The sequence below is a fragment of the Pseudonaja textilis genome, chromosome 3, assembly GCF_049901715.1.
Source record: "Pseudonaja textilis isolate UNSWEBS1 chromosome 3, rPseTex1.2, whole genome shotgun sequence".
Taxonomy (NCBI): Eukaryota; Metazoa; Chordata; class Lepidosauria; order Squamata; family Elapidae; genus Pseudonaja; species Pseudonaja textilis.
The window spans coordinates 98,257,905-98,285,165 of NC_141992.1; the positions used below are offsets into that span (position 1 = coordinate 98,257,905).

At 38.9% G+C, this 27,261-nt stretch overlaps 1 protein-coding gene across 4 annotated transcripts in view; it reads left to right on the top strand.

The window, feature by feature from the left end:
- The window catches only part of LOC113438182 (ADAMTS-like protein 2), a 43,612-nt gene extending 16,595 nt beyond the window's left edge, over positions 1-27,017 (top strand). For 3 of the 4 annotated variants that reach the window (XM_026703461.2, XM_087930454.1, XM_087930455.1), the window contains exons 7-18: positions 329-409; positions 3,165-3,340; positions 8,067-8,469; positions 9,396-9,816; positions 10,746-10,852; positions 15,896-16,022; positions 16,412-16,625; positions 18,077-18,232; positions 18,719-18,889; positions 22,256-22,432; positions 23,475-23,619; positions 24,156-27,017. In XM_026703461.2, coding sequence (XP_026559246.1) covers positions 329-409; positions 3,165-3,340; positions 8,067-8,469; positions 9,396-9,816; positions 10,746-10,852; positions 15,896-16,022; positions 16,412-16,625; positions 18,077-18,232; positions 18,719-18,889; positions 22,256-22,432; positions 23,475-23,619; positions 24,156-24,274 — 2,297 coding nt within the window. In that variant the 3' untranslated portion in view covers positions 24,275-27,017. The remainder of the gene's footprint in view (positions 1-328; positions 410-3,164; positions 3,341-8,066; positions 8,470-9,395; positions 9,817-10,745; positions 10,853-15,895; positions 16,023-16,411; positions 16,626-18,076; positions 18,233-18,718; positions 18,890-22,255; positions 22,433-23,474; positions 23,620-24,155) is intronic. The other variant, XR_015743008.1, reaches the window with a different exon arrangement.
- The last annotated feature ends 244 nt before the right edge of the window (positions 27,018-27,261 follow it).

Consider the following 27,261-nt stretch of genomic DNA (forward strand, 5'->3'; position numbering starts at 1 on the left):
TGCAGGTATATAAAATGTTTTGAATGAAACAAGCCTGTTTATCATAAATAGACCTGATGCCCTCCAGATACATTACAACTGTAATTCCCCAAAGGCCAGGCTCTATAAGAATGCAGAGAATCTCATTCCCAGTACATCTGGAGATAAACTGAAGAGATTATCTGTAACTCTCTGCTGAGTGTAATGCATGGAGTGGCCCCAGACATTCTCTACATTCTCAGTGAGTTAGCTGCTATGGCAAAATAGAAAGAACAAAACTTCTTTGTAGAAAAAGATCTGTTCATCTGATTTTGGTTGTCCTGATTTTTCTATATTTCTCACTTCCCAGGATATGTATTTATCACCAACATTCCTGCTGGTGCTACAGATATACTCATTATTGAACGAAGGAAGACAGAGAATATACTGGGTAAGCAATCTATATCAGTATTACACTGATTAACTTATAGATAATGTGGGTAAGCAATGAAATAGCAGTGTTCTAATGCCAAGTTATCTGTCATGCCCCTGGTGGAGACTGACTCTGAGGGAGAGGAGGAACAGCTGACAGGGAGTGGAAATGTGGCTCCGGAGGTTGTGGAGGAGGCTGGGGAAGAGCAGAGGCCAGCTGAGCAGTCAGAGGAGGATCCAGGCCTATCCCCTATCCATCCTAGGGCACGCAGGGAGGAAAGGATAAGGGAGAGACATGGTCTCCTTGGGAGGAGAGGATCTTGATCCTCTTCATGGGCTGCAGGTGTGACAACTGAATAAGAGTTTGGACCTGCGTACTGGCAAACACTGGAAACAAAGCGTGTAAATATCTCTAGTTTATAGCTCCTCTCTGAGTTTGGCGTCCTTCCCAGTGTGTGTTATTTGTGGACATCCTCCAGCCCTTATTTTGCCTGGTTTGTGTTGTTTTTTTCCTTCTTTGTGTAACTGTTTGTGTGGGAGTGATTTTGTCTTCCGTCAAAGATATTCGGAGCTTGAAAAAAAAATGAAGGAATAAAAGGGGCTTCACCTGTTTTCTGTGACTATGTTTGTTTTGTATCCCATCCTGGGTCATCACATTATCTAACAGGTCAAAAAAAAGTATACTTAAAGGATTTCATGTTTTATTTATTTACTTATTTAATTAATGTATGTGACTTCCAATTGTATGCAATGTAACAATGAAATGGAATGTTCTTTTAGTGCCAGGTTACCTAACAGGTTAACAAAAACCCTACAACATAACCCTGAGCTACTCACTAACAACAGCAAGACCAATAAAATCAATAAAGATAAAAACTAACAAAGAAACTCCTAGTGCCCCTAACTACACCCCCATACATCCATAACTAAGTTTTCTGAGCTTCCACTTCATACATTGGATGCTCAGTGGTTCTGGAAAAAGCCAGGTCATTGAAGTTTTTTGGGAAGGATAGGACTGTCAGGGGCCTGTTGAATCTCAGAGGGAACCAAAACTAGCAAGGAGTGGTTATCAAGAAGGCACACTTCTGGGTCCCTCTGGATAGCAACATTGAGTGAAAGGACCTGGATTGTTCCCACCTTATCAAGCATAGCAGAATGGGCAGATTACCTTGGAGAGGCTCTGTGCATTCTGCTTTTAAAGGTAATAATCACTTTAAATCACACCTAGAAACAAAAGTGAAAGCCCTTGTAATGGTATAACGTACATCATCTAAGAGCTACCCCGAATGCCGCTTCATTCCAGACCTGTTGTAATTTCTTCAAGGACAGCCCCATGGAGAACGGATGGCAGTAATCTTTATGTATGCACATGTCTCTTAAAACAGCATTTCGCAGTCTCAGCATTGTTAAGACATGTGGGCTTCAACTCCCAAAATGCCCCAGCTAGCATAAAGCTCACACATCCTAAAGTTGTTAGGTTAAGAAACACTGCCTTCAGGGATTTTCGACCCAAAGTGCATAAATATAACTTTCCAATCTTCAAAAGTATAATAGAGGATTGAAGCAATGCAATTTTTTATGGACATGTTTTCACTTCATAAATAAGCTGCTTTTGAATTTGACTTGACTAGCTTTTTATTCAAGATAGCACCTTTTTTCAAGATCCTGTAGTCTGTATCAACATTTTACAACCCAAAGTTAATCTAGACATGTGATATTTCTTGATGATATTTATGGAGGAGAAGTGAAGGAGGAGAAGTATACAAGTAGTATACTATTAGGTGCTATGCTCACTCTGTACTCCCAAAATGTTTTGGGACCGTACTTGGCAATATATCAAATGTTGGTTGGGTGTATTTAGCAAAATTTTAGCAATAACGACATATGTGCCAGCAGTTTGGCAGTTCAGGTCTCAACAGGTCAGGGTTAACTCAGCCTTCCATCCTTCCGAAGTCAGTAAAATGAGAAGCCAGATTGTTGGGGTCAATATGCTGACTCTATAAACCACTTAGAAAGGGCTGTAAAGCACTGTGAAGCAGTATATAAATCTAAGTGCTGCTGCTATTAATACAGAGAATAATTCAGAAGTAACATACATTCCATATATACAGAAAATTTTGAGTGCTGTTTCCAACATCTGGCAATACTTTCGTTTGATTCATTGGCAGACTATATATTTATTGGCCTGGCACCAACTTGCAAGACTGCAGAACTTATGTAGGTACTCTTTCTTCTTCTGAGGTGGTGATGGGCATCCCTTTATTGACAGACTATAGGAGTTCCATGGTCCTTCTTTGGTGTCCCCTCCTTGTGCTTTTACTTGCTGGCAATGAGAACCATTACATTTTGCAAGCTATTGTGGGGTTTTTGCAATATGGTCTTTTCTTGAAATTCCACTCGTGGATTAAACTACATCCACATGACCCAACCTCTATGAGTCCACTTCTTCATGGCTGTAAATATTACAGGGAAGAGGTCAGGATATAAACCCTAATATGCATATTAAGGAAGACAAACAAATAGGCTAAGAGTCATTGTGGAACTACTAGAACTTGGATGTAAACATCTTGATCACCACTAAGTAGCAGCAGGGAGTGGCAGTAAACTCATTGTTTTTGCTGGCATCTAGTGGTTTTTGCAACTCAGATCTGTTAAATTTGAACCAATGGAAATCCTGTTCAGATGGATTGAGTCACTTGGTTTCCAGTTATGCATATCTAAATTGATATTTGCACAATGGATGTGTTTCATTCTCGTTTTTGTTTTCCTGGTAGCTCTGGCTGATGATTTGGGTCATTTCTTCTTCAATGGAAATTCTGCTATTGACAATCCACAGAATTTTAGAGTGGCTGGCACCGTCTTCAAATACCGCCGTCCTTCCAATCTACATTCTGATGGTCTGGAATACATTATTGCACAAGGGCCCACTAATCAGTCTCTCAATGTCATGGTAAATAAGGCAAACTACAGTTCAACTATTTCTTACTACATTTTGCAACTATCTGGCAGTTAAATATAGCCAGATATCTAATCTAAAATGCAAGATCATTAAACATTTCAAAATTGAATTAACTTCAGACAGGCTAAATCTGTTTTAATCTAAAATCATTTGGTTTTTAGACTAGGTTTTCACAGCAATTACATCCAGAGGTGGGATTCTACCAGTTCGCACCTATTTGCTAGAACTGGTTGTTAACATTCTAAGCAGTTCAGACAACCGGTTGTTAGAAGAAATTACTGGCCTAATCCTGTAAGGAAGGCAAGAAGGAAACATTCTGGTGTTGCTTATAGAAACTGCCTCTCCATTAACCCTTATTACATTCTTGGCAGGACTAGATTTCTTGTCTCAGAAACATCTCTGGAGATTTTTCCCCCTCCTTTGCTAGTACTTTGCTTGTGTGGAGTGACCATTCAAAGATACAATGGCACTGAAAAAAGTGACATGACAATTTTTCACGCTTATGACTGTTGCAGCATCCCTACGGTCATGAGAGGCCAGGGGAGGAGATGCGTGCCTCGATGTGAGTGATATTGAGTTGGTCATGCCCAGCCAATAACATGACCACCAAGCCATGCCCTCCACCTAAGCCACGCCCACAGAACCAGTTGTTAAAAATTTGAATCCCACCCCTGGTTACATCATGTCAGAGTATATTTCAACAGATCTAATAAAGAATCAGTGCCTTGTCTCTAAATTAGCATCTGCAAAGATTTTTTTATTTCTGGATTTCAGCCTCTCTGAAGCCTCGTGTGTTTATCTCCTCCTGGCTTATTTCAGACTATGAGGGCTGAAAAGAGAAAGGGCCCGGGGCTAGGAGAGGAGAAAGCGAGGAACAATAATGGATAGAGAGTAAAACTGTTTTACTTTAATTGATTATGTGCCATCAAGTCTTTTTCAACTCCTAGCAACCACATAGATAGATTTTCTCCATGATGACCTGTCATTAACCTGTTCTTTCAAGTCTCTCAACAGTGCACTTATCACCATTGCAGTGGAGTCCATTCACATTTTCTTCTCTTTCCTTCCACCTCGCTCAGCCTTAGAGTCTTTTCCAGGGAACTGGGTTTTTGCATAATGTGTTTGAAATAAGGTAACTCATTGGTTATTTTTAGGGGTTTATCAGTGGCTACACTTTTTTTTTAGAAAGTTCACTACTGCTTTCTCCTACATCATGTCGTCGTGGCAGCATCACGTGATGTATCGGGACTTTTTTCCCCTTTGCTAAACCGGGCGTGGCCAGCACATGATGCATCCGGCCTACGGGCCAGGAGTTTGACAGCCCTGTCCTACATAGTCCCATCTGAAATCAGGTGTACGAGAATCTGCACATTTTCTTCATATTTTAAGAGCATTTTGTTCCATCCCATTTCTGCCACAATTTCTTAATTTGCACAAAAATGTATACATAACTGGAGGGGGAAAAAAGTGTCAAGCGGCACAATTAAATACTTCTCAGGTAAATTTAGGATAATTTCTTTGTCTCCTTTAAACTAATTCTCTTACACTTAGTTTTTCAATCAACAATAGATAGTAGGTATGTTTAAAGGGCTAACTCTTGTCCCTTTCATGATTTCAAATTTTTCAGCCCACAAACTTTTATTTCAAACAAACCAATCTTGCTGCCAGATGATAATAAATCTTCTACTGCATGTCATAAATGCTTTTTAGGCTCCCAGAAATTGGTTCAATAGCCACCATATCGCACATCATAACCCCCCCCCTTTTTTTTTAATTAGCAGAACAAGACAAGCTTTTAGTGTCATTTTCAGGATTTCTTTATGGCAGCCAAGAAAGCTGGACTTATTTTGCCCATTCTCCTGATTCAGATTAACAGAGTTAGAAGGGACCTTATAGGTCATCTAGTTCAACCTCCCACTCAAGCAGGAGACCCTACACCATTTTTGACAGATGACAGTCAAGTCTCTTCTTGAAAGCTTCCAGTGATGAAGCTGCCACACCTTCTGAAGGCAAACTGTTCCATTGGTTGATTGTTTTCACTGTCAGAAAATTTCTCCCTATTTCCAGGTTGAATCTCTCCTTGTTCAGTTTCCATCCATTATTCCTTGTCTGGACTTCAAGTGCTTTTGAAAATAGCTTGACCCTCTCTTCTCTGTTGCAGCCCCTCAAATATTGGAACACTGCTATAATGTCTCCCCGATCCTTCTCTTTACTAGACTAGCCATGCCTAGTTGCTGCAACTTTTCATCACCTCCAGTCCCCTAATCAACTTTGGTTGCTCTTCTCTGCATGCTTTCTAGAGTCTCAACATCTTTTTTATAGTGTGGTGACCAAAACTGGATGTAGTATTCTAGGTGTGGTCTTACCAAGGCTTTATAGAATGGTATTTGAACTCTGTTAATGCAATTTAGGATTACACTGGCTTTTTTGGCTGCCGCCACACATCGTTAGCTCATATTTAATTGGTTGTCCACTAAGACTCCAAGATCCCTCTCACAGTTATCGCTATTAAGCCTGGTTTGACCCAGTCTATATGTGTACATTCAATTTTACTTGCCTAAGTGAAGACTTTACTTTTCTTTACATTGAATTTCATTTTTTAGATAGGGTCCAGTGTTCAAATATATCAAGATCCATCTGGATCCTGAGCCTATCATCTAGGCTGTTGGCTATTACTGCCAGCTTAGTATCATCCACAGATTTGTTAAGTTCCTCTTCTAGATCATTTATGAAGCTATTGAAGAGTACTGAGCCTAAGATAGAACCCTGTGGTACCCCACTGCTTACTTCCCTCCGTGTAGGTGTAATACCATTAAGGACTACTCGTTGAGTGCAGTTTGTCAGCCAGTTACAAATCTATCTGATGGCGATGCTATCTATCCCACTTTTTTCTAGCTAACCATGAAGTAGATTGTGGCCTATTTTGTCAAATGCCTATTACAATCTGTTTGTAAAATAGGGGAAAGTAATGATACAAATGCTTGGTTTAGGCACAACTGCCAAGTATTTTAAAGTTAGCAATGTTCAGCCTACAGTGTAACCTAATAGTACTGTAATTTCTAAGTTCCTACCTAGAATTAAAGAAAGGGGATAATTATACTGGCTGGCTGGCATTCTCTCTCAGACTGGCAAGACCTGATCCATTTCTCCATGTCTTGTTCCATGTCTTCCTGATCCATATAAGACGTCTGTTTTGAGTAGGAATATTCCTTCGGCACCTCTTCTTCTGATCTTTGGGCCAGTGTTCAAGTAATTCAAAACTCCTAGTCCATCTTAGGATCAACAGCCATTGATTTTTTTTTCTTTTCCCCAGAAATTTCTCTTTAGCTCTCTAAATACAGGGAGTCCCCACATTTAAGACCACAATTGAGTCCAAAATTTCTTTCATTAAACGAAGCATTTGTTAAGTGAGTTTGCCCCATTTTAGGACTTCTCTTGCCAAAGCTGTTAAGCAAATCACTGTGGTTATTAAATTAGTCAAACTGTTGCTATATGAATCCATTGAATTTGCTTGTTAGAAGGTCGCAAAGGGGGATTACATGACCCCAGGACACTGCAACCATCATAAATATGAGTAAATTGCCAAGCATCTGAATTTTGAGCACATGGCCATGGGGATGCTACAATGGTCATAAGTATGACAACTGGTCAGAGGTTACTTTTTTCAGTGCCAAAGTAACTTTGAACAGTCACTAAACAAACTGTTGTAAATTGAGGACTACCTGTATAACGGTACCCCACTTACCTGCTTTTTCTATGGGAATTTTTCATATTTGTGAGAAAGCATATTATTTCCTCTATTCCCAGCTTCTACTGTTATTCACAAGAAGTTCCAATAACAGGAGTTACCTCCTCAGCTCCCAGTTTCTACTAATATTTCAAGTTTGTGTGAAGAATCTTAGGCTGTGACATGTCGTAGTTTCGATCAGGAGTAGGCAGTTTTAATTTGATGGACACATTTGGATTTTAAAGCATGGCTTCTTCATGTTCATCTAATCAGAAGTAATTTCAGCTCAACCTATCCAAGGGTAAAATTGTAATAATCAGATGGAGAACAAAACCTAGAGAAAATGTTTAGAGGGAATCATGCTGTTTTTTGATAGAAAATGCAAAGGGCCAGCTATAAAAGGATGCTTCTATGTCTGGCTAAAGTTTGAAATTCACTTCATTATATCCAAACAAACCTTGATGACTACCAGAGCTTCCTCTCTCAGATATTGTTTCAGGGAATTTAAGAGGGTGGTTACCTGGCTTGGAAAGAGGACTTATCGCATTCCCAGATTTGTTCCTGATTTCTTCTTTCATGAGGATTTTTAGGAAAGCAAAATTTGGGAGAGCAAATAGAAATGATAAAAAGTGGTATCTTCAAAGAATTACTCTGGGAGTTCACTCTTAGATTTCAAATTAGCAGATTTGGGGGCTATGAGTCCTTCTGAGCAGATGTGCAAAATGTTTCAAGCTTGAAATACCTTTGGTTATTTAAACCTTATTTTACTAGAAATGTTGTTCCAAACTTTGTGCGAAATGTTCCAGACCCACAACAACATTTTGAATGAAAATTTGGACTTCCAGTCATTTTGCACACCGCCACATCTGACTACTGTTTACAGTTGCTTATGTGAAGCGTCTTTCTCAAAGTTCTTTGGACTGTAGTAGAATCTTGCATAATTTAAAAGTGAGAGTAAGCTTGGTTATTTTTTTTTCTTTTTGTTAAAAGTACTACAATTTCAATGGAAAAATGCCACATGTAACATATGACTACACTGTGCCTAGAGCATTGTCACCAGTTGTTCAGACAGTTCCGCCATCCATCAAGATGCCTCTCTATCTTCACTTACCAGAACCTAGCCAAAATTACCAAGATGCAGTGTCATCCATTTCCCAAGATTTCAATGCTTCTTGGGTTTCTGTCACAGAGATGACAGATGAGACAGAAGAAGAACCTGGGGGCATGTCCTTCAATAGCCAGAACTTCTTCACAAATAACTCCACTCCCCAAGGCAAAGAATGGGGCTGGAAACATGGGGCACAGGAGGAAAATCTCAGCTTTCAATTCCAACAACTTTATCATACACGTGAAACAAGTGAAGATCTGACAGCTGACAAAGAAGCAGATCTGGGTCAGTATCCTTTCATACGCTTATTTACTCAATCATCTACAGTACAAAGTTGATGGGAAATGGTTGGTGAGATGTGTGTTTCAAGTGCTCCTCAGAAACTAAAGCGTTGCTCGCTTTGTACGTGTCTGTAATTATGTAACCCTTTCCATATTCAAGGTTCTTATATGGAAATGGAAAACGGAAGGGTGGGATTCTTTTTGATAGTCCCATTTTTGACTGGCAAGAAACAAACAGTATGTGGAATACTGACATTTTCAAAAATTTACTACTGAAATTTAGCTCTTATCATGACTTCATCAATTAACATTGATCTAAATCAATGTTAATAGTGATGTATATTCAAAATATATCAAATACTGACCTAAATCAACATTGATTTAGAGTCTCTCTTTCTCTCCACACACACACGCACATATGTAGACTGCAATATTTAACAATATTACTCAAATCCTGAATAATAACACCTCATAATTTTAACATTGAACTTTGTCAAAGTGTAATATCTCTCTTCATTGAAGCAGTCTATCTTTTTAATATATTTCCACGTATGTCTGAATAAACAGATACAGCTGATGTATTGAATAACAAAGAGGTTATCTATCATTGCCTAAGGATCAAAGTCCTTTTGTCAAAGAAAGCAATACATGCAAATTGCATATTCAGATAGTATATTCCAAATTAAATTTCATGTATTTCTGGAACATTTTCGATAGTATGTTAGTTTGCATTTTTTCTTTATAGTCATGAAAGACAGGAAAGCATTTTCAAATGCTGAAAGAAGGATGATCATACCTAAACAGATACAGAAACTATATTCATGGTCAAATGAGAGTATTTCCAAATATTTAGGGGGACAGAAGCCTTTTTAATTGTAGAAAGTAAACTGAATTTTGTGGGTCTCTTGGTTCATTTTCATTCTTCTTAAGCCCTCAGACTCAATAATATTATGATCAGCACAGCCACGCCACATGGCGCAGAAAGATTTGAACTCCATGAAGCCAATAAGATTGGTCCATCCAGACAGCATCTCTTCAGATCATTGTGTCTCCAGGATCCACAAAATGCCGCTTTTTGTAGGGCATTGCATTACATGACAGTCAAGGTTGGAAGAAAGAATTCAACAGTCGGGTTGTGGGGTCATGCAACTATCAAATGGCCGGAAGGACTGCCCAAGCAACCTGCAAAAAACTTTCCAGACAAAGTGAATGTCGACCCTTTTGTAATGAATGAAGCAACAAATGATACTCTCATGGCAATTTCTTCCAACCCTAGCTCCAGCTCCAGGCTCCCAATCAGCTTTGGGAACCAGCAGCTGTCAAAGCCTCTTCAAGGTCCAGGTGCTGAAAGGTGAGAAAGAAAATAGATTGGGAAAAAAGGGTTGAATATTCTAAGAAAAAAAAGTGATGTAATGTAAAAAGAAAGTATTCAGGAGGAACCTTGGCAACTGAGCAAGCTTGGCTTCCTTTCAAATTCTCCATTTGAAGGAGAGCAAACTAAATCCAGTCTTCCCTCAGCCCCAGGATTAAGATGCACTGCGTACTTGTTTAGCTTTAAAAAAAACTCTCAACTGACTTCATCATAATTTTCCCAGCATATTTAAGATGACAGTCCCTTTTTAAAAATAAATTATTTTGGAGAAAATGTAGATTTTATGTAAATGCAGTATTAAAAAATTAATTACACGTGGTTCTTCAAATGATTCTAGTTTTAAATGGCCTAAAGCCATTATCCTTGGGAAATCTGAGGGAATCTTCATTCTTGAATTCAATTCAGTTAGTATATTGTAGTATATTGGATTGTTTTGATGTATGTGGATATCAGAATTATCAGCTGTTCCCATATACTTTGATTGGAAGAGGTTGTAGTTAGATGAAAAGGATAGCCTTCTCTATCACTGGATAATTGCGTCAGCTGTGATGTGCTGGTCATTTCATTGGTGGAGGCTAATTGGAACGTTGCACGCTGAGGCAGTAAATCATAAAGACACAATGGGAAGCCTCCACTGGGAAGACTCTATTAGTATTTAAACTGCATATTTTTTGCTGCAGTCTAGTGTGCCATTTGCTTGAAGAACGTTGCTCTTAGATGATTAAATTCTCTACAATCCCTACAATTGTGATAGACTGTGTAGATAAGCAAACTATGTAGAAATAATGTGTTGCCATCTGGGGATTCCTTTTAGCCTCTGTGGAAACCAGGGAAGGACAACATATTTCCCTTCCTGTAGTAAATCCTCCATCCAGAAACTTATACTGAGGGTTTTTTTCCCACTGCAGCAATGACTTTGAACTGAGTTCCCTTGGCCGCGAGGACATCAGCTTGGCTGACATGTATCGCTGGAAGGTATCAGCCTATGCTCCTTGCAGCTCCACATGCACATCAGGTGAAATAACATGTAATTTTGGATAGTAATATGGCAGGTTTTTAGTCTTGCGAAGGATTCTTTGTGGTCAGTTTCTAGTATATAGAAGGGCCCACATGAGAACTTGTTCAGAAATGGACAGCAGTATATAATGTATTAAATTCTGTTTGCTGTATATTTGTGTTTGTTTTGCATCTGAACATATTCTTCTTTTAATATTGCAAAAAACACCTTTCCTTGATGTTACTTTATTATTATATCAGAAGAAACTTGTGAGCAGGTGTAGACTCCATGCATATGCATAATAGAATTGTGTTATTTGTTTGCTTGTTTGTATCTTGCCTTTATTATTTTTATAAATAACTCAAGAAAGTGAACCTATCCAGTGCACCTTCCTCCTCCTATTTTCCCCTGTGAGGTAAGTTGTGCTAAGAGAGTGACTGGCCCAAGGTCACCCAGCTGGCTTTCCTGCCTAAGGTGGGACTAGAAGTCTCGTTCTCCTGCTTTCTAGCCTAGTGCCTTAACCACTTTTGTGTTTCTGTTTAGCTTTTCAGTGTAGTCTCCAACAACTCAGGAGCTGTAATGCAGATGGGTTTAATTAGGACTAACATTGTTCTTGTTAATTTTAATGTCTTTTTTCCTGCATGAATTTTTAATAAGTCTGCACAAAGTAATTTGTTTCCCCAAGGCACTTCTGACTGTGAACATGATGTGATTTTCTCTTGTCCGCACACATTCCCTCTTGCTCTCTCTTGCTGCTTCTTTTACTCTCTCTTTCCCTAGTTTTTATTTAAAAAAAATTTCAAACAGTAAAGGACAAAACTAAAACAAAAAGTAGCAGAAAATATATAAAAATAGAGATACGAAAAAGAAAGTACAGAAAGCAAAGGGGAAAAAAAGCCAGGGAAAAAAGACTAAGAGGACTGAAGTCAGAAAAATAAGTGATCTCTGACCTTCTTTACAACAGAAATTAACAATCGTATTACCCAATCTCCCTCCTTAATATTATAAAAATCCCTTCATCTTTAGTGTAGTCCTTTTTTTATTTATCATTTTCTCTGTTTTCAACAAAAAGTCCATAAAAGTTTTCCCATCTTTTAAAAATGTATTTATTGTTTTATCTCTCACCACAAAAAGTCGGGCTTCACCATTTCTGACAACTCCAACTTCTTCACAATCCACTTGTTCATTGTGGGAATTTCAGTATTCCTCCATTATTGTATATACTGTATAATAGCCCTATGCTGTTACCATGTATGAAGTCAATCCTGCATGATTTTTTTTCCTCAGCGGGCTATCCAAAAGCCCCACTAAGAAAGTCCTGTGATGTGATTATTATCTTCATTAAGCATCAAGGCCGTATGATCTGCCTTAATGAAGCATGTTGTGCTGTCCTGAAGCTTCTCATAGTATCCTTGTGAAAGAAGCTGGAAGAAGCTTCTCTGCAACTGTCTACTTGCACAGGAGTCCTTTCTAGCTTTAGTTAGGCAAGGTAATGAGGCTCCTTTTCACAACACAGTTTGCCATCATTTAAGTACCAAAGGTGAGCACTGCACCTTCCACCATCAAAGCAGAATTAAGCAGCACATCATCGCCTGGCACCCCTGACCAAGGACTGAGAAGTATAGCAGCACCTTCTCTTGCTATGCTTGCTAAAACTTGGCTAATTGTATCAAGAGATGCTTTCAGGGGCTACAAAGCTGTAAAGAGTGCTCATAGAGTTGGATGGCTAATAAATTCAAATAAATAAATAAAATAATAGGAACAAAGTGGTCAGCTTGTTTTGCAAAGAAGTCTTGAAGGGATGAATAGCTTGAAGTTTTGAAGAACTGTACAGTTCTAATTATCAGCAGCACAGTGATTAGAGTGCAGTATTGCAGCTCACTTCTGCTAACTACCTGCAATTTGGTAGTTCAAATCCCACCAGGCTCAAGGTTGACTCAGCATTCCATCCTTCCGAGGTGCGTAAAATGAGGACCCAAATTGAGGGGGCAATATGCTGATTCTATAAACTGCTTAGAGAGGGCTGCAAAGCACTGAAGTAGTATATAAGTCTAAGTGCTATTGCTAATGCTATTTTCCCAACCTTAAGGACTTGAGCATTGTGGGACTTCCAGTTTGGGCTTCTTCAGCAATGGACTGAAATCGCAATTGTTCAAGGTTTTGATCCGTGCTCGACGCTGGAGCATCCCGAGCCACCCGGATTCGGGGCTGAAGCCACCCCGTAGAGGTGGTAAAGAAGGGGGAGCCATCAGCGGGGTTGAGGAGAGCCATATCTCTCCTCTTCGGCTGGCCATTACTCCCTTTCCCAAAGGCGGTTGCAGCGGTGGTCAGAAATGGCCACCTCAAAAAAGAACCCAACCAGACAAGATTGTGCAGGAGGAAGTTTAAAGGAGAAAGTCTGACTGACCGGGTTGAATGGAGAACATCTATTTAAGGTACCTGGAACCTGAATTTTAAAGACTAATACTATTCCTAAAAAAGATTTTAAGCTGCGAAAGAGAAAGGGAAAGGAAACGGAATTGGCTTTTTTTCCTCTAACATCGACATTTTTACTCACTTGGAACATTAATAAGAAGAGATTCGAATAAGAAATTGATAATCATTTTGACATCAATAGGTTATTTCTAACTGAAAATAAAGTGTCAAAGGGATAAAGATTCTTGGATAATTTAAAATTTAATTTCTTTAAAAAAAAGAAAGAAAGCAGCGGAGGAAAAAAGAGGGTGGAATCTGGAAAATGGAGGAGACCACCTGGAACTTTTTAAAAAAAAATGATAGTGGAATTTTAACAAGACTTGTAAAAGATATATTGTAGCTGAAATTTTGTTACAAGAGAACAAAGCCCCTGGAAAGAAAAAGTGAGAAAAGAAGTAAGAAACAGTTTTGGATTATTGAATGATTCCTGGAACTTTGGATGGAGCATCCTAATGAAATAAAATAAAATCAATTTGGGGTTGTTTACATTTTTTTTAAATGGCATCACTCCTTGAAGAGTTAAAATGAGACTTAAAGAATAAAAAGAAGAAGCACAAGACGGAAGAGGATCTTTTGGCTTCGCATTTCAATTTTTAGAAATGGAGATCTTGAACTATGAAAAACAACAAGAAACGCTGGCAGAACAAGAAGGGCGGGACAACGAAGAAGCCATCTTTAATGACCAAGTAATTTTAAGCAGGGTAAAGAAGGGAAAGGGGGGAAGGGGAGTTAAAAACTTAAGCACTAAAGCAACAACCAAAAAAAAAAAGAGTAATTTGAAAAGTAATCATAATACCAGGAAGAAGCAGAAGGGAGGATCACAGAAGGGAGAATCAGATAGAAAAGGGAATAAAAAGGGGAGGGAGAAGAAGAGAGGGAAGAGGGAAAGGAAAAGAAGCTACAAAAGACAGAAACAAGATATAGAGGTATAGGAAAAACGTATAAGAATTAAAGCTATAAACCTATTTAAAAGACACAGTGACAATGGTTAACTTAAGGAGACGATTCTGCAAGGGTGCATGGGATAGCATTGTTATATAATATGTTAGATGATTAAAGTGATAGAAAAAATTTCTATTGATGTGTAGTGGAATATTTGTTTGTAAAGAGAATAAGGCTCAATGATTTAAAAAGAACGTTGAAAAAAACTGAAAAGAAACATGGAAGATTTTTATCAGTTGATAAGATGAACTTGAATAAGAATAATAACTTTATTGACTACTGTTAATAACTATTGTTTGGTTTTTTATTTAAAGACAGTAATAAGTAAAATATGAAATATAGATGATTAAAGTGAAAGACAACTGATATTATTAGGTAATGTTTGTTAAAAGAAATAGAAATGTAAAAGATTGTTATTAATATTAATGGCAGAGCTGTACTTGAATAGAATAATTATTCCATTTACTATTGTTATACATATATACACATATATATACTTTTTTCTTTCAAGAATTTAGTGTGTATTTTAAGGGAATGTACCAAGCAGAATTCGATTGAAAATAGGTATGTGTTATAAAATAGAGGTTAGAAAATGAATGTTACAACTGTAAAGATGTAACTTAAATTTTTAAATAAGATTTGAAAAAAGATACAACGGTGTTACACTCCAGTCTAGTAATTACAGGGGAAAATTTGTTTTATGAGAAAAGGTAATATGAAATTGTAAACAGGACAGACTAAAGTATAAAAACATTGATTAGAAAGATTTTAAAAATTAGAAAAAGATATATAATTGAATTAAGAAAGGAATGAGATAATTTAAAATAAGGCTATAGGAAGTAAAGAAAGGGAAAAGCTATTGAAAAAATTGTGAAAATAGTTATAAGATATGGATTAGAATGTATAAGATAAATATGTATTGAGTTTATGTCTGTATGGAGAAGTGATAACCCGGGGCCACGCTGTTCTCAAAAAAAGATATTTTATTTGTATTTGTATGCTTTGTGAAAACTTAAATAAAACTTTTATTTTTTTTTAAAAAAAGGACTTGAGCATTGTGTATCCGTGACTGAACAACTTTATTTATTATATATTTTTGGGTTTCCTTTAAAAAGTTGGGAAAATAATATGTACAGTATATTCCTGTCAGCCATCCAGTGTAGACCAGACTGGGAAACAAAAGTCACCAACTTAATCCTGCTTTAATTATAAGGTTATACTGACAGAATCTCACAAATCTGAAAATGCTTCTGCTCTCCCCCCCCCCCTGCTTTTTTTTAAAAAAAATTTTTTTTGTAAGAACTAGGGAGGGTCTTTTCTGATATGCTTTCTCAGATTACAGTTCTGGCCCAGCTCTGGTTTCTTTTCATCTCACCATTGTCTTAATAAAGGCTCTTCCTACTGTTCCTCAAGGTTATTCTTTCTGTCCATTTCATCTCTTTATGGAAAAAAGGCTGTGCTTTTTCACACAGCAGGGGGAAATTATCTTTCTCCCTTCTGAGGAAATCCCAACTTTCTCTCTTTTCCTGATATCTAAGGTATAGGAAGAAACAGTCGCTTGCTGCTACTTTGGGCCATAGTTGTTAGTGAAGCACTTAATCCTGTAAGGCAGCTAATGATGATTCAGCTTTGCTGTGTATGCAGGGATCAGCACCTCCTATGCTATGTGTGTCCGCTATGATGGAGTGGAAGTGGAAGAAACCTACTGTGATGCATTGACTCGTCCTGAACCCACCCATGAATTCTGCGCAGGCAGAGAGTGCCAGCCTAGGTGAGTGAAAAGAGCCAGCTCTTGGGAAGGCATTCTGTGTGATATGTGTGCAGTTGGAATACTGAAATTAAACCTTATTGCTTAAGCTAGCAGAAGATAATGTGAAATATTTTTTCTGTCCCTTTTGTTTCTTGTGCAGATGCAAATGTATGAAAATAGTTATGGAAGTTTTAAAGGTTTTGAATTTTGGGGGAAAAGTTCCTTACAGAGCAGACAGAATTGCTCCTACAAAGAGAAAAATGAGAGGCAACTATAATAGATCTTTATGGAAGGATCTTTGATTTAGGAGTTTGTATAGAACCTTAGCCAGTTTTATTATTTTTCCCCCTTTGCATTAAACTATGCCCAAATTGCTTTTTCTTTCTCTTACCATTGTTTCCTATGTGGAGGTGGGAGACCAGCCAGTGGAGTGAGTGCTCAAGAACTTGTGGTGAAGGTTATCAGTACCGAATTGTGCGCTGTTGGAAGATGCTGGCTCCAGGCTTTGATAGTTCAGTCTACGATTACATGTGTGAGTCAGCTGGGCTAACCAGGCCTATGGAGCGGAAATCATGCAAGAACAAAGTTTGTGGGCCGCAGTGGGAGTTGTCAGAATGGTCTGAGGTATGTTGGTCTTGGGTAGGTTTTACACACACACACACACACACACACACACACACACACACACACCAAAGAACTTGCACAAAATTAAGATAGTGCTTTGCAGATGTTTTGAACTATACCAATCCTTTGCCATTAATCAGGTTGGCAAAGGTTGATGGCAGCTGATGTCCAAAACGTATTGAGAACATGAAGATGCTTATCCCTGATGTTCAACATGGGTTTAAGGAAACAGTTAAGTGTGAATCTCCTCAGAGATGCAATTGAATGTCTCTTTTAGACACCTGAGTTTAGAAGCAAGTGCAGATAGGGTGACAAGTTGCACAGAGCACCAGCATCCTTCCTTGCAGAAAAAGAAATGTTAATAGGTATAATTTATCATGAAATTTTCATCTGATAGTAAAAGTGCAAGTGCTCTCTTGTATTTGGCCACTTTTTCTCTTCCTTAATGGAAATGGAACAGCCTCTTCCTTAATAGACTAAAATCTATTTTACAGAAGGATACCAGTGGTTAGCCGTTAAATTAAACAGTTGTATAATATTGGCCCACATGATGGTCTCAGTGTTTTGCAGAGATGGTCCTAATCCTGGGTCCACACAAGTTGTGGCAAGGCAGGATGAACTACAAGTGTGAGGACCAAGGTATTACTATTCATTTGCATTCAGTACATATCTTAGCTAACATTCGGTATAAAATATTGATCTGGCAGGAATGTTGATTTAAAGAAAGAAAAAATGCAAGTGACTAATCCTTCTCCAGTAGCTTCAGAAAGCAGTTTCATTTTTGGGAAAAACAATGCTACCAATGACTATGAAGATACATTATTGAACTTTGCTAGTAAAAATATGTTTGATCCAATATGAACTTCAAATATCACAGTTCACGGCACTGATATAAACTGTTCAGGAATCTAGAGCTAGAAAAACTACTAGCTACTCTCACCCAGCTCTTGTTCTTTATATTTTACTCTCCATTTCAAATTACCCCAAAATCTGTTAAGAATTGGAAAAAAATCAGGGACATGAAATATCAACTCTGTCCAGACAAAAAATTATCATATAAAAATGAACTAGCATGGGACATGAAATATCGACTCTGTCCAGACAAAAAATTATCATATAAAAATGAACTAGCATGGTTCAGGAGGACTACACTACTCCAGGAAAAGGACTACCCCAAATTCCGTTTTGATAGTAAAGTCCACTGTAATTGAATTATGGGTGCTAAAAATCTGCTGCCTGAGGCACCTTCTTCATTTTGCCTTTTTGTCAGGAAGGCATGTATAATTTTTAACATTCATTACTTGATTAATAGTCATAATATGTAAGTATAGCAGGGCAAAAGAAAATGTGATGGGTAAATTTGGTGATAATGTGATTTTATAACTTTTATCTTCATCATTGCTGGCACATGCCATGATCTTTTGTCTCTTCTGGTTCCCACTTCTTTACAGTGTTCTGCTCGGTGTGGCAGTCAAGGGACAATGAGAAGAGAAGTGCGCTGTTCAGTCGAACCCAAACTCTGCAATCAATCTACAAAGCCTGTCAATGAGAAGGAGTGTTTAGGTCCTCCCTGTGACAGGCATTGGGCGGCTTCTGACTGGGGGCCGGTGAGTCAAGACGTGTGTGTGTGTGTGTGTGTGTGTGTGTGTGCGCGCGGTTTATTGGAATCTTCATGGAAGGGTTGGGAATGGGAAATATTCTAATTGAGTTTAGGGAGGCATAAAGATGGCCTTTAAGAAAATATTCAGAAAATGCCTAAGTCTGGGAGGGAAGATAGTATTAAGAAAAGACTGCAGAAGACTCCTTCCTGTCTCACCAGGGTAAAAGAGAGAAAGAAGGAGAAACATAATCAAACTTGCAAGAGTCTATTACTGTAGCCTGTCTCAATTCATTCTAGTCATCCTGTGGAATCAGTTTCCTGATCTGGCTGATACTAATTCTAGTCTAGAATAGAAAGTGCCTGTATGTTTTCTGAAATTATTGTAGAAGTCATGAGGTTAGAGGCATCCTTTCAAAAGTAAGCGAAGGCCTCTGTGAAGACCAGTTCTACTACTAATCCCAGTTACCTTGAAAAGTCTCATTATTTCTTCAAGTGCTCAGGTTTGTGTGGTGAGGGACGGATGAATCGCTTGGTCACCTGCCGCAGTGTGGAAGGGAAGTTGATCTCGGAGTCCCAGTGCAATCCCAACACTAAACCCCTGGCAACCTACCCCTGTGGAGATAAGAACTGCCCTGCCCATTGGGTCGAGCAAGAATGGGACCATGTGAGTTTGCATCGGATCACACCTCTCTGTTCATAAGGAAGACACTTGAAGTTATTGCTGCTGGTCCAAAATCTAATTAAAAATTGTGATTCCTGTTAGCGAGAATGTCTATTGTTTAATTTAGATGCTCTTCAGAGCTTTGTTTTTATCTATGCTTCCATCATGCAGTTTCAAAGCAGGGTTTCTACTAGTGGGTTCTCCTTTTGCCATTCTGTCAGTTGGGAGTGGTTGGGGGATGATTTTGGATTGTGTCAGCTCCCTGACCACAGATGGCCTGGCAGATAGTGTACCAAACTAAACAACGATTGGGAGATATAAAGATGCTCTGTAAAACTCATATGCTTATCTGGTCCCTTTGAGCTATTCCTAGATTTGACATTCAGCATTAAGCCACTTATCTACTTCTAAACCATCAACCTGACATATAAAAGGAACAGCCAGTAACATATGCAAAGAGTTTGTAGAAAGATCATGATTCTTCTCTCTTTCACTGCTTAAATTGTTTCTGCCTCCCTTTCTCCTTTTTCTTATTAGCCTCCCCATCAGATGGTAGCTTAGGAGAAACAAACCTCTTTTGCACTGGAGCTACTCTTTATTCTGCATTTATTTTACCTAGTTTAGTTTTTCCTTTCCAGAGTAAAGCAAACATCTAAACATGAAAAATAAACAAGAAAATAAAAACGTAGCTTCTTGAATGGCATGAAGAGGTAAATATTCTTTCAAGGAAGAGGTTTATTTTTTTCTTTTGCAATATCAGGTATCTGTGTTAAACATAATTTCAAGATACATATATACCTCCCAAAATATAGAAAATACAAAAAACCCTACTGCTGTGGAAATAAAATGTCAGGTACCATACACGTGAAAATTTGTCATAAATAAGCAGTACACCAAGTTATAATTCATTGCTATTCAGATAAATTATAAAATTCAACCAAGTTTGATGAAAGTGTGCTTCCTGCTTCTGAAATCTCATTACTTTAATTGTGATGTTGTCATTTTTTTTTCTAATAGAGAGGCTTTACTAATTCACAACTCAGTTTATATATTATTTCCAGTTTTCCTTAAAGAGTCCTCTGTACCAGAGTTCTTCAATCTTTCTGGCTTTGTGGACCACCAGGGTGGGGTGGGGAGGAAGGTTCTGCACGAGCGGCAGGCTAGAACACATGCGCAACCTTATTTCCACAAAGGGGGGGGGCACGCGTACTTGACGCTTGTGCAAAGGGAGCGCACACAACATGTGCTCTCCTACTTGCACAAGTGAGGATGCACTTGCTCTCCCATCACTTCTGTGGCCCGGTTTCGAACTGCTCAAGGCCCGGTAGTGGGATGTGACCCTGGGAATTGGGGATCCCTGCTCTGTGCAGTCTAAGGGGAGGGGGTTATCTTAACCGAGATTCCTTCTTCCCCTCATCAGTCTATAAGGTCCCAATTTTAATTACAATAATTCCTTAAGTATAGTTTTACCAGTGTTAGTATTTGATATAGTTGTTTTCTCTTATTTATTTAACTCTCTTCTTTTTTCCCTTTACTCTAAACCTGAACATTTTAAAAAAGGAAAACAGTCTATATAATTTCTACTGCTTCATAACTGAATGCAGTGTTCTTATTTAGTCTTCCACTTGTAGTTCAACCTACTTTCCACAGTTCCAAGGACAAACCTCTTCTTGGAAAGCTTTGTCAATAAACCCTGCATCTCAACTGAAATTGAAATAACTTTCTATCCTTGTAATATAAAAACAATTCATTTGAGAGGAGAGTCCCATTTGTATTGGGCGTCATTCTGCATAGGCTTTTCTCTAATACGTTTTAATCCCTTCCCTTGTAGCAGTGTAGCTAAACTGATGTTTTGGAAAAAGAATATTCCCCAGTCCACATATTTTTCTCATAATTTTATCGTTTAAATTTGGGTTCACCAAAAAAATGTCTCTAGATTTTCTTCTGTGTGTTCCTTGGAAAGTAAACCTGATGAGCACATGCAATATCTTTAACCATTAAGTTCATATTAGAGCTCTGGTAATTAATTTTAGAGATGAAATAAGTAGTCAAATTTGTTTGTTCCACTTTTCTCCACCATTCCTTTAATCCTGAAATTACTTCTCTTGTCACGATCCTGTAAATCTACCAACTCAATCTTTATTTCAGAAATACCCTTTGGAGCCTCAAAGAGTATTATTTGTAGCCTTATCATAATGGCTACCGTCCTACCGTGCCTACCGTCCCTGTCCTGTTGTCCCCAATTATTTGTACCTATTTCATGTATTTAAACTTATGTTTATTCTTATTTCTATTATATTGTAAGCGTTTGACAAAATAAATAAATAAAATAAAGAAACATTGCTGCCTTTCAGAGCAATATCTGCTATTTGCATGTTCTTAAATTATTTATTTATTTGCTCTGACATATCTGCCAAGACTTTAGATATTCCTACAGTGTCTTAGTCCCATTCCGGCTTCAATTCTTCTTTTAAGTTGTTTTATTAACTGTCCAGTGATGTCCATATTAGACATCCGTCCTTGACCATGTAGTGTTTTCTCCCATTGCTTCTTCGTGGAAGAGAGCCATCTCAACCACCTTCAGGTCTTCCATGGAAGCTTTAAACCCCTTTCCGTTGAGCAGATGGAACACTTTGCTTTCCTTATCTCTCTATCTGATAAAATAAGGGAATGTGGCTACATTTAAGAAAATAGCTGGATCAGGGGAAGAGAGGAAATCTCAGCATGCCATCCTGGTCAGTGGTTAGCCGCGCCCAAATGTATAGTAAATATAACTCTTGGTCTAACGGTGCTGGAATTTGGACTATACGGGTAGTCCTCGACTTACAACAATTCATTTAGTGGCCATTCAAAGTTACAACAGCACTGAAAAAAGTAGGTCACGACCATTTTTCACACTTATGACCATTGCAGCATCTCCAAGGTCACAGGATTTACATTTGGATGCTTGGTAACTGACTCATATTTATGACGGTTACGGCATCCCGTCTTTTGCGACCTTCCAACAGGCAAAGTCAATGGGGAAGCCAAATTCATTTAATAGCCGTGTTCCTAATTTAACACCTGCATCGATTCACTTAGCGAATGTGGCAAGAAAAGTCATAAAATGGGCAAAACTCAAGAAATTTCTCACATAGCAACATGAATTCAGTTGTGGTCGTAAGTCAAGGACTGCCTGTATTAAGGTTATGGTTGCCATTTAACTCTCTTCAGCAAAACTCTTGCATTGTTGAGCCCAAACCCACTTGATTGTATTCATTACTGGCAGCCTTCCAAACAAAAAGAATGAGCCCACTATGGGTGGGTCATGCGGAGGCTTTTGCCATTTTAATGCAGACGGAAAAGGGTGTCTTGCTTTCTCCGTTGCAGTGCAATGCCACCTGTGGACGAGGTGTCAAGATGCGGACAGTGCTGTGTGTGGGATTAGAAAATGGCCTGTACAAGGAGTATCCTGAGAGGCACTGCGAGGCTTTTCGAAAGCCAGAAACACAGGCCCCATGTTTCCAGAGACCCTGTTCCACGTGGTTTTCAACCTCATGGTCTCAGGTAGATGGAGAAGCTACGGCAACGTGGAGAGGGGAGAGAGAGCTGCTGGAGGTTGGAACAGGATTGGAGGGAGCAGGCAGGGAAGATTCCCGCTGAACAACTCTTTAATAGGAGAAAATAAGGTGGGGGGGGGGTTGTCTCTGTTTCATCCATTGAGATTCCCAGCATTGCTTTCCAAAGCCCTGTTTATTTTGAGTTTGTAGATACCACCTTTCTGAAAACCACCATGGAGTGCGCAACATTCAAAAAGATGATCATAGAACTTTTTTTCAAAAAAAAAAAAAAACCCACATCAAAATACAATAAACATTTAAAAGCACATGGAGCATGACTGCAACTGTAAAAGGGGGCACGCCCTCTCATTGGGTTGTGAGGCACAAGGCGGCCCTTTCATTTGCGCCTGGCAAATTGTATTGGGCTCTGATTAAATGAACTGAAGGGCATCTGTATCCAGAGCCCAATGCAATCATCTAAAGTGGTAACCAAGACAGAAGTTAACCTTTGCTGGATCGGGAAAGATGAAACATAATTGGACAAACCTATAACTTGCTACTGCTGCTACTCGGAAATGCAGCGATCAGACAAAAGTAGCTGTGCAAACATTCCTGACCTTGCTCAACCTATAGATGTTTAAATGTGGTCCCAGTATTAGAGTAGTAAATTAATTTAATTCCTTTGGCTTCATTTCATTTCATTGCACTTTCAATCTTTTGTCTTTATTTTTTCCTTTATTGATTTTAATGTAATGTCTTTCTTTGTTGTGGGCCACCCAAAGCCATTGAGTGTTGGATGGCATACACAATTAACAAATTATTATTAAAATTAAAATTTAAAAGTAAGAAATCACACTGGCAAATGAAGCATTGCTACCATTTTCTAGTTTAACTTGGGTATCCATGCTTGCCCAAAGTGACCCAGTTCTTGAGGATAATTATGAAGCAGCCCTGTGGGATTTCTTTTCATGGCCTTCTCCTTTTGGTTGAGTTATACATCCATGCTTTGTGCCGTAGGAGAACACTTTTTTTCCTCCCATCCCTTGCAGTGCAGCAAGACCTGTGGTACTGGCCTGCGTTTCCGTGAAGTGAAGTGCTACCAAGGAGAAACCTTAGGCCAAGGCTGTGAGTCAACATCCAAACCTGAAGCCAGGCAAGCTTGCCAACTGCAGCCGTGTCCCACCGATGCTCCAGGTAAAAAAGCAACATGTCAGGGGCTCTAGCTTAAGGAAGCAGAGAGTATGGCAGCTCTTGAGCCAAGCTAGCCCTCGGTTGTGAAGAAGCGGACAGGGCCATAAACCCAAGCAATCAGTGCTAGGATCACTTGGGATGTTAAGGCATATCTGGTTATTGGTTTGAAACTTAGTGAGGTGGGGGGAACCCAGTTTTGTGAATAATAGATATGGTGGCCAAGCAGAAGACATTGGAGCTGCCAATGTCTGAATCCGGAAGGACTGACAGGCACATAGAAAGAGATAGCAAAGACCACCATGCCAAGAGGCTTAAAGAAGAGGCTAACTCTCACAGGAGGAAGATAAAAGGAGGACGTGGAGAAAGAGAGAAGATGAAAGAGTATGGAACTGCAGGCATAAGAAAAGTTGCATGCACCCAATCATCTGAAGCCAGCCGTGTTTTTGAAATACAAATATTCTGGGTGAGGTAGGTAGCCCAATCGCAAGAGGATTCAGGTGACTCACCATCTATCTTAATCTATGTTTTCCTCTCTATAGACGAAGACTGTGATGACAAAGCAACAGCTAACTGTGTGTTGGTCCTGAAAGTAAAGCTCTGTTCACACTGGTATTATAGAAAGGCTTGCTGCAGATCTTGTACGGGCAAAACACCGTGATTCGGCCCTTGCTTCTTCCACTTCAGAATAAAAAGCATCAAGAGAGAAACTTGAGGGAGGCCTGCCTTCTTGACCAGGAAGTGCCTGATGCTGATGGACAGTCCAGAACATCGGTCCACTTATTAGAACGTTGCTGTAAAAATGACTCCGATCACAGCCCTTTTCACGAGGAGGCCTGCTCCTATATATTGCGCAGGTGATCTAATAATCAGGCTCCATGATGCTATTCACAGGCATTTTGTCATGCTAAGTAATAATATTAAAACCTCTGCTTCTCACTTCCTTGAATTCCTGGGACTGGATGCATCCCTGATTGAGTCTGACTTTCAGTGGCATCATCTGAGACCATTTGGAAGCTACACGCAGTTTGGGATGGGCAAGTCGCCAGTGTTGCGCTAGCAGCCCCCAAATGATGCTGCCCTTTCATCCTTATGTATCTAGGTCAGGAGTCCCCAAACTTGGCAACTTTAAGACTTGTGGACTCCAACTCCCAAAATTCCTCAGCCAGCTATGCTGCCTGAGGAATTCTGGGTGTTGGAGTCCACAAGTTTTAAAGTTGCCAAATGTGGAGGCTTCTGATCTAGGTGAATTCCACTCTTAAAAGATACATCATGTTTTAGAGAGTGTTTCTCATCCTTGGCAGCTTTAAGAGGAGTAGAATCCCACAGCCAGCATGGAGTTGAAGTCTACATATCTTAAAAGTTGCTGAGGTTGAAAAACACCGTATTTCCTTTTATGGACTTGCTGCTTTTGGCTGAGCTTTACATCCACACTTTGTATCAGAAGGTCCATACATAATCTTAGAACATTCACTTGCATTAAGACATAACATGAAATCCAGCAGTGGGCAATCTAATCTGGTCCAAACTAGTTTCTGACTGTGCAGTCAAATGGCTGTAGGGGAGCCCCATGTCAAATATAAAGACAATAAAAGGTAAAATGTTCTTTTGTTTCCTCTTGACTTCATGGACAGTGGGTTTAACATTGTCTTTTTTTTTTTTTTTTGAGAAGTTTTCCAATTTCTCAGTCTATCCTATAGCCTTAAGTACTCCTTGATAGTCTTCTATCCAAGAATTGACCAGGGCCAGTATCTTTTCTATATTGGCTAGTTAGGTAGATTGCCCCTACACAATCTATTTCCAGAGATAGTCTTCCTTATTTAAAAAAAAAAAAAACACATAGTGGATTTCAAATGACAAAGAGGCTGACATTAGAATTTCAGAGGAAAAATTTCCAATGTCCTTCTGAAATCAGAATAAGATATTAGTTTAGGATGATAATCTGAGCCTTCTAAAAACATGTACCCCGCTTCAGCAGCAGACATAACGCCATTTATCTTGCTTCCCAAAGAAAACTGTCTAGCTGGTTGGTAGTTGGCAAACAGCCTTTGCCTTCATGATAACAGGTGGATCCTTGCCTCCTTTAAGATTGGTAGGATCACTGCATTGTACAAAGTCATTTTTGCCACTTTTTGGCTAACTCAGAGGTCGGGCAGTTTCAGCTTGTCAATGTTCTTAGCTAAAAAGTTGCAAAAGATTTTATGTAATTAGATCAGAGGATACACAGCCTTCTTGGGATTCTCTTGTGTCAAAAGCAGTCAAACATACAAGTGGCCTTCTTTCGTACTTTACATGTCACAGTTCTTTATTGTGAAACCATATCTGGTTGAAAGCTCTAAAGAACTCTGAGAGGAGACAGTAGGGACCTTCAACTGACATATCAAGAACAGACTGAGTAGCATACCCATTAACTGTTCGTAGTATTCTCCACTATGGAGGAAGTTTTTTTTAAAAAAACACATTTCACCTATGGTTCATTCTAAAATTGCAGTAGGCACGTTCCATGAAAACCTGTGCTGGCTTTTTGTAATACATGTCTTGGGTTTGGGTTTGAGGTGAGTTTTTTTGACAGTGAAAAAATTTACCACAAGAGTGGTTATTGTATTATAGTGGAGTCTCCCTGGGGCCTCCGTTTTCTCTTCTGGCTTGCCTGTGGCATTAGCATTAGATCTCTGGGAATTGGAGAAATAATTAATGGGAAAACCTACTTTGGGTATTCCTGTATGAGTTTTGGTGTAAAATTGAACTTAGGAATAGGGAAGGAATGAGTGCCGTTAAGGAGGGGCCTGAAGAAAAGATTGCAGAGTCATGAGAAAGGGAAGTGCAAGAAAGAAACTCAAAATAGATTCACATACACACACACACACACATATTTGAATTTGTATAGTATAAGACAAACAAAGAGAAACTTGGGCATACTTTCTGTCACCCTACCTTGACTCCAATAAAGAGCTTTCATTAAATTCCTGCCCTGTTTCTTGATCTGACCAATCATGAAGTTCCTCATGGTATCCCAACAGCTGCAGCAATTTTCCTGAGCTTGCCGTGATGCCATTTCCAGAGTCAATAACTGAGTAGCCTTAAAAAAATCGATGGTTGGACAGAGGAGATACCAGGGTTATAGGGAGAGACATCCAGAAAGTTCTATTCAGTTTTTCCCCAGATTAAATAAAAAACACCAAGGGTGTTTGAGGGGGGCGAGATGTGGGGGAAAATCTGTTTTGCAGATTTTTGAAAGGTTGGACAAGACGCAGAAGGATGATCAATAAAAAGTTATTATCTGGGGATTTGAGAGGCTTTCTAACCAGACAGCCTCTTTGCTAATAGGTTATTGTTTTGCAAATCAATGTATTTAGAACCACTGGAATAATAAATATAAGAATGTCTGGAATAATTAAAAAAAACCCACCAACTTTCCTCTATGTACTAAATAAATGTACCACGGAAAAGGACTATGTTAAATCTTTTTTCTTAATTGGTTAGGTTAAGAGAAGTGAAAGCACTATAAGAATTCAAGGCAACTAGTGTATCATAACATTAGGCATCAGAAAAACAGAGGAATAAGGTAAAAGTAATTATAACAATGGCAAAAAAGTAGAAATAATGTTTTATTTTTCTGTCTATTGACTAAATGTTAATTTGCACTTC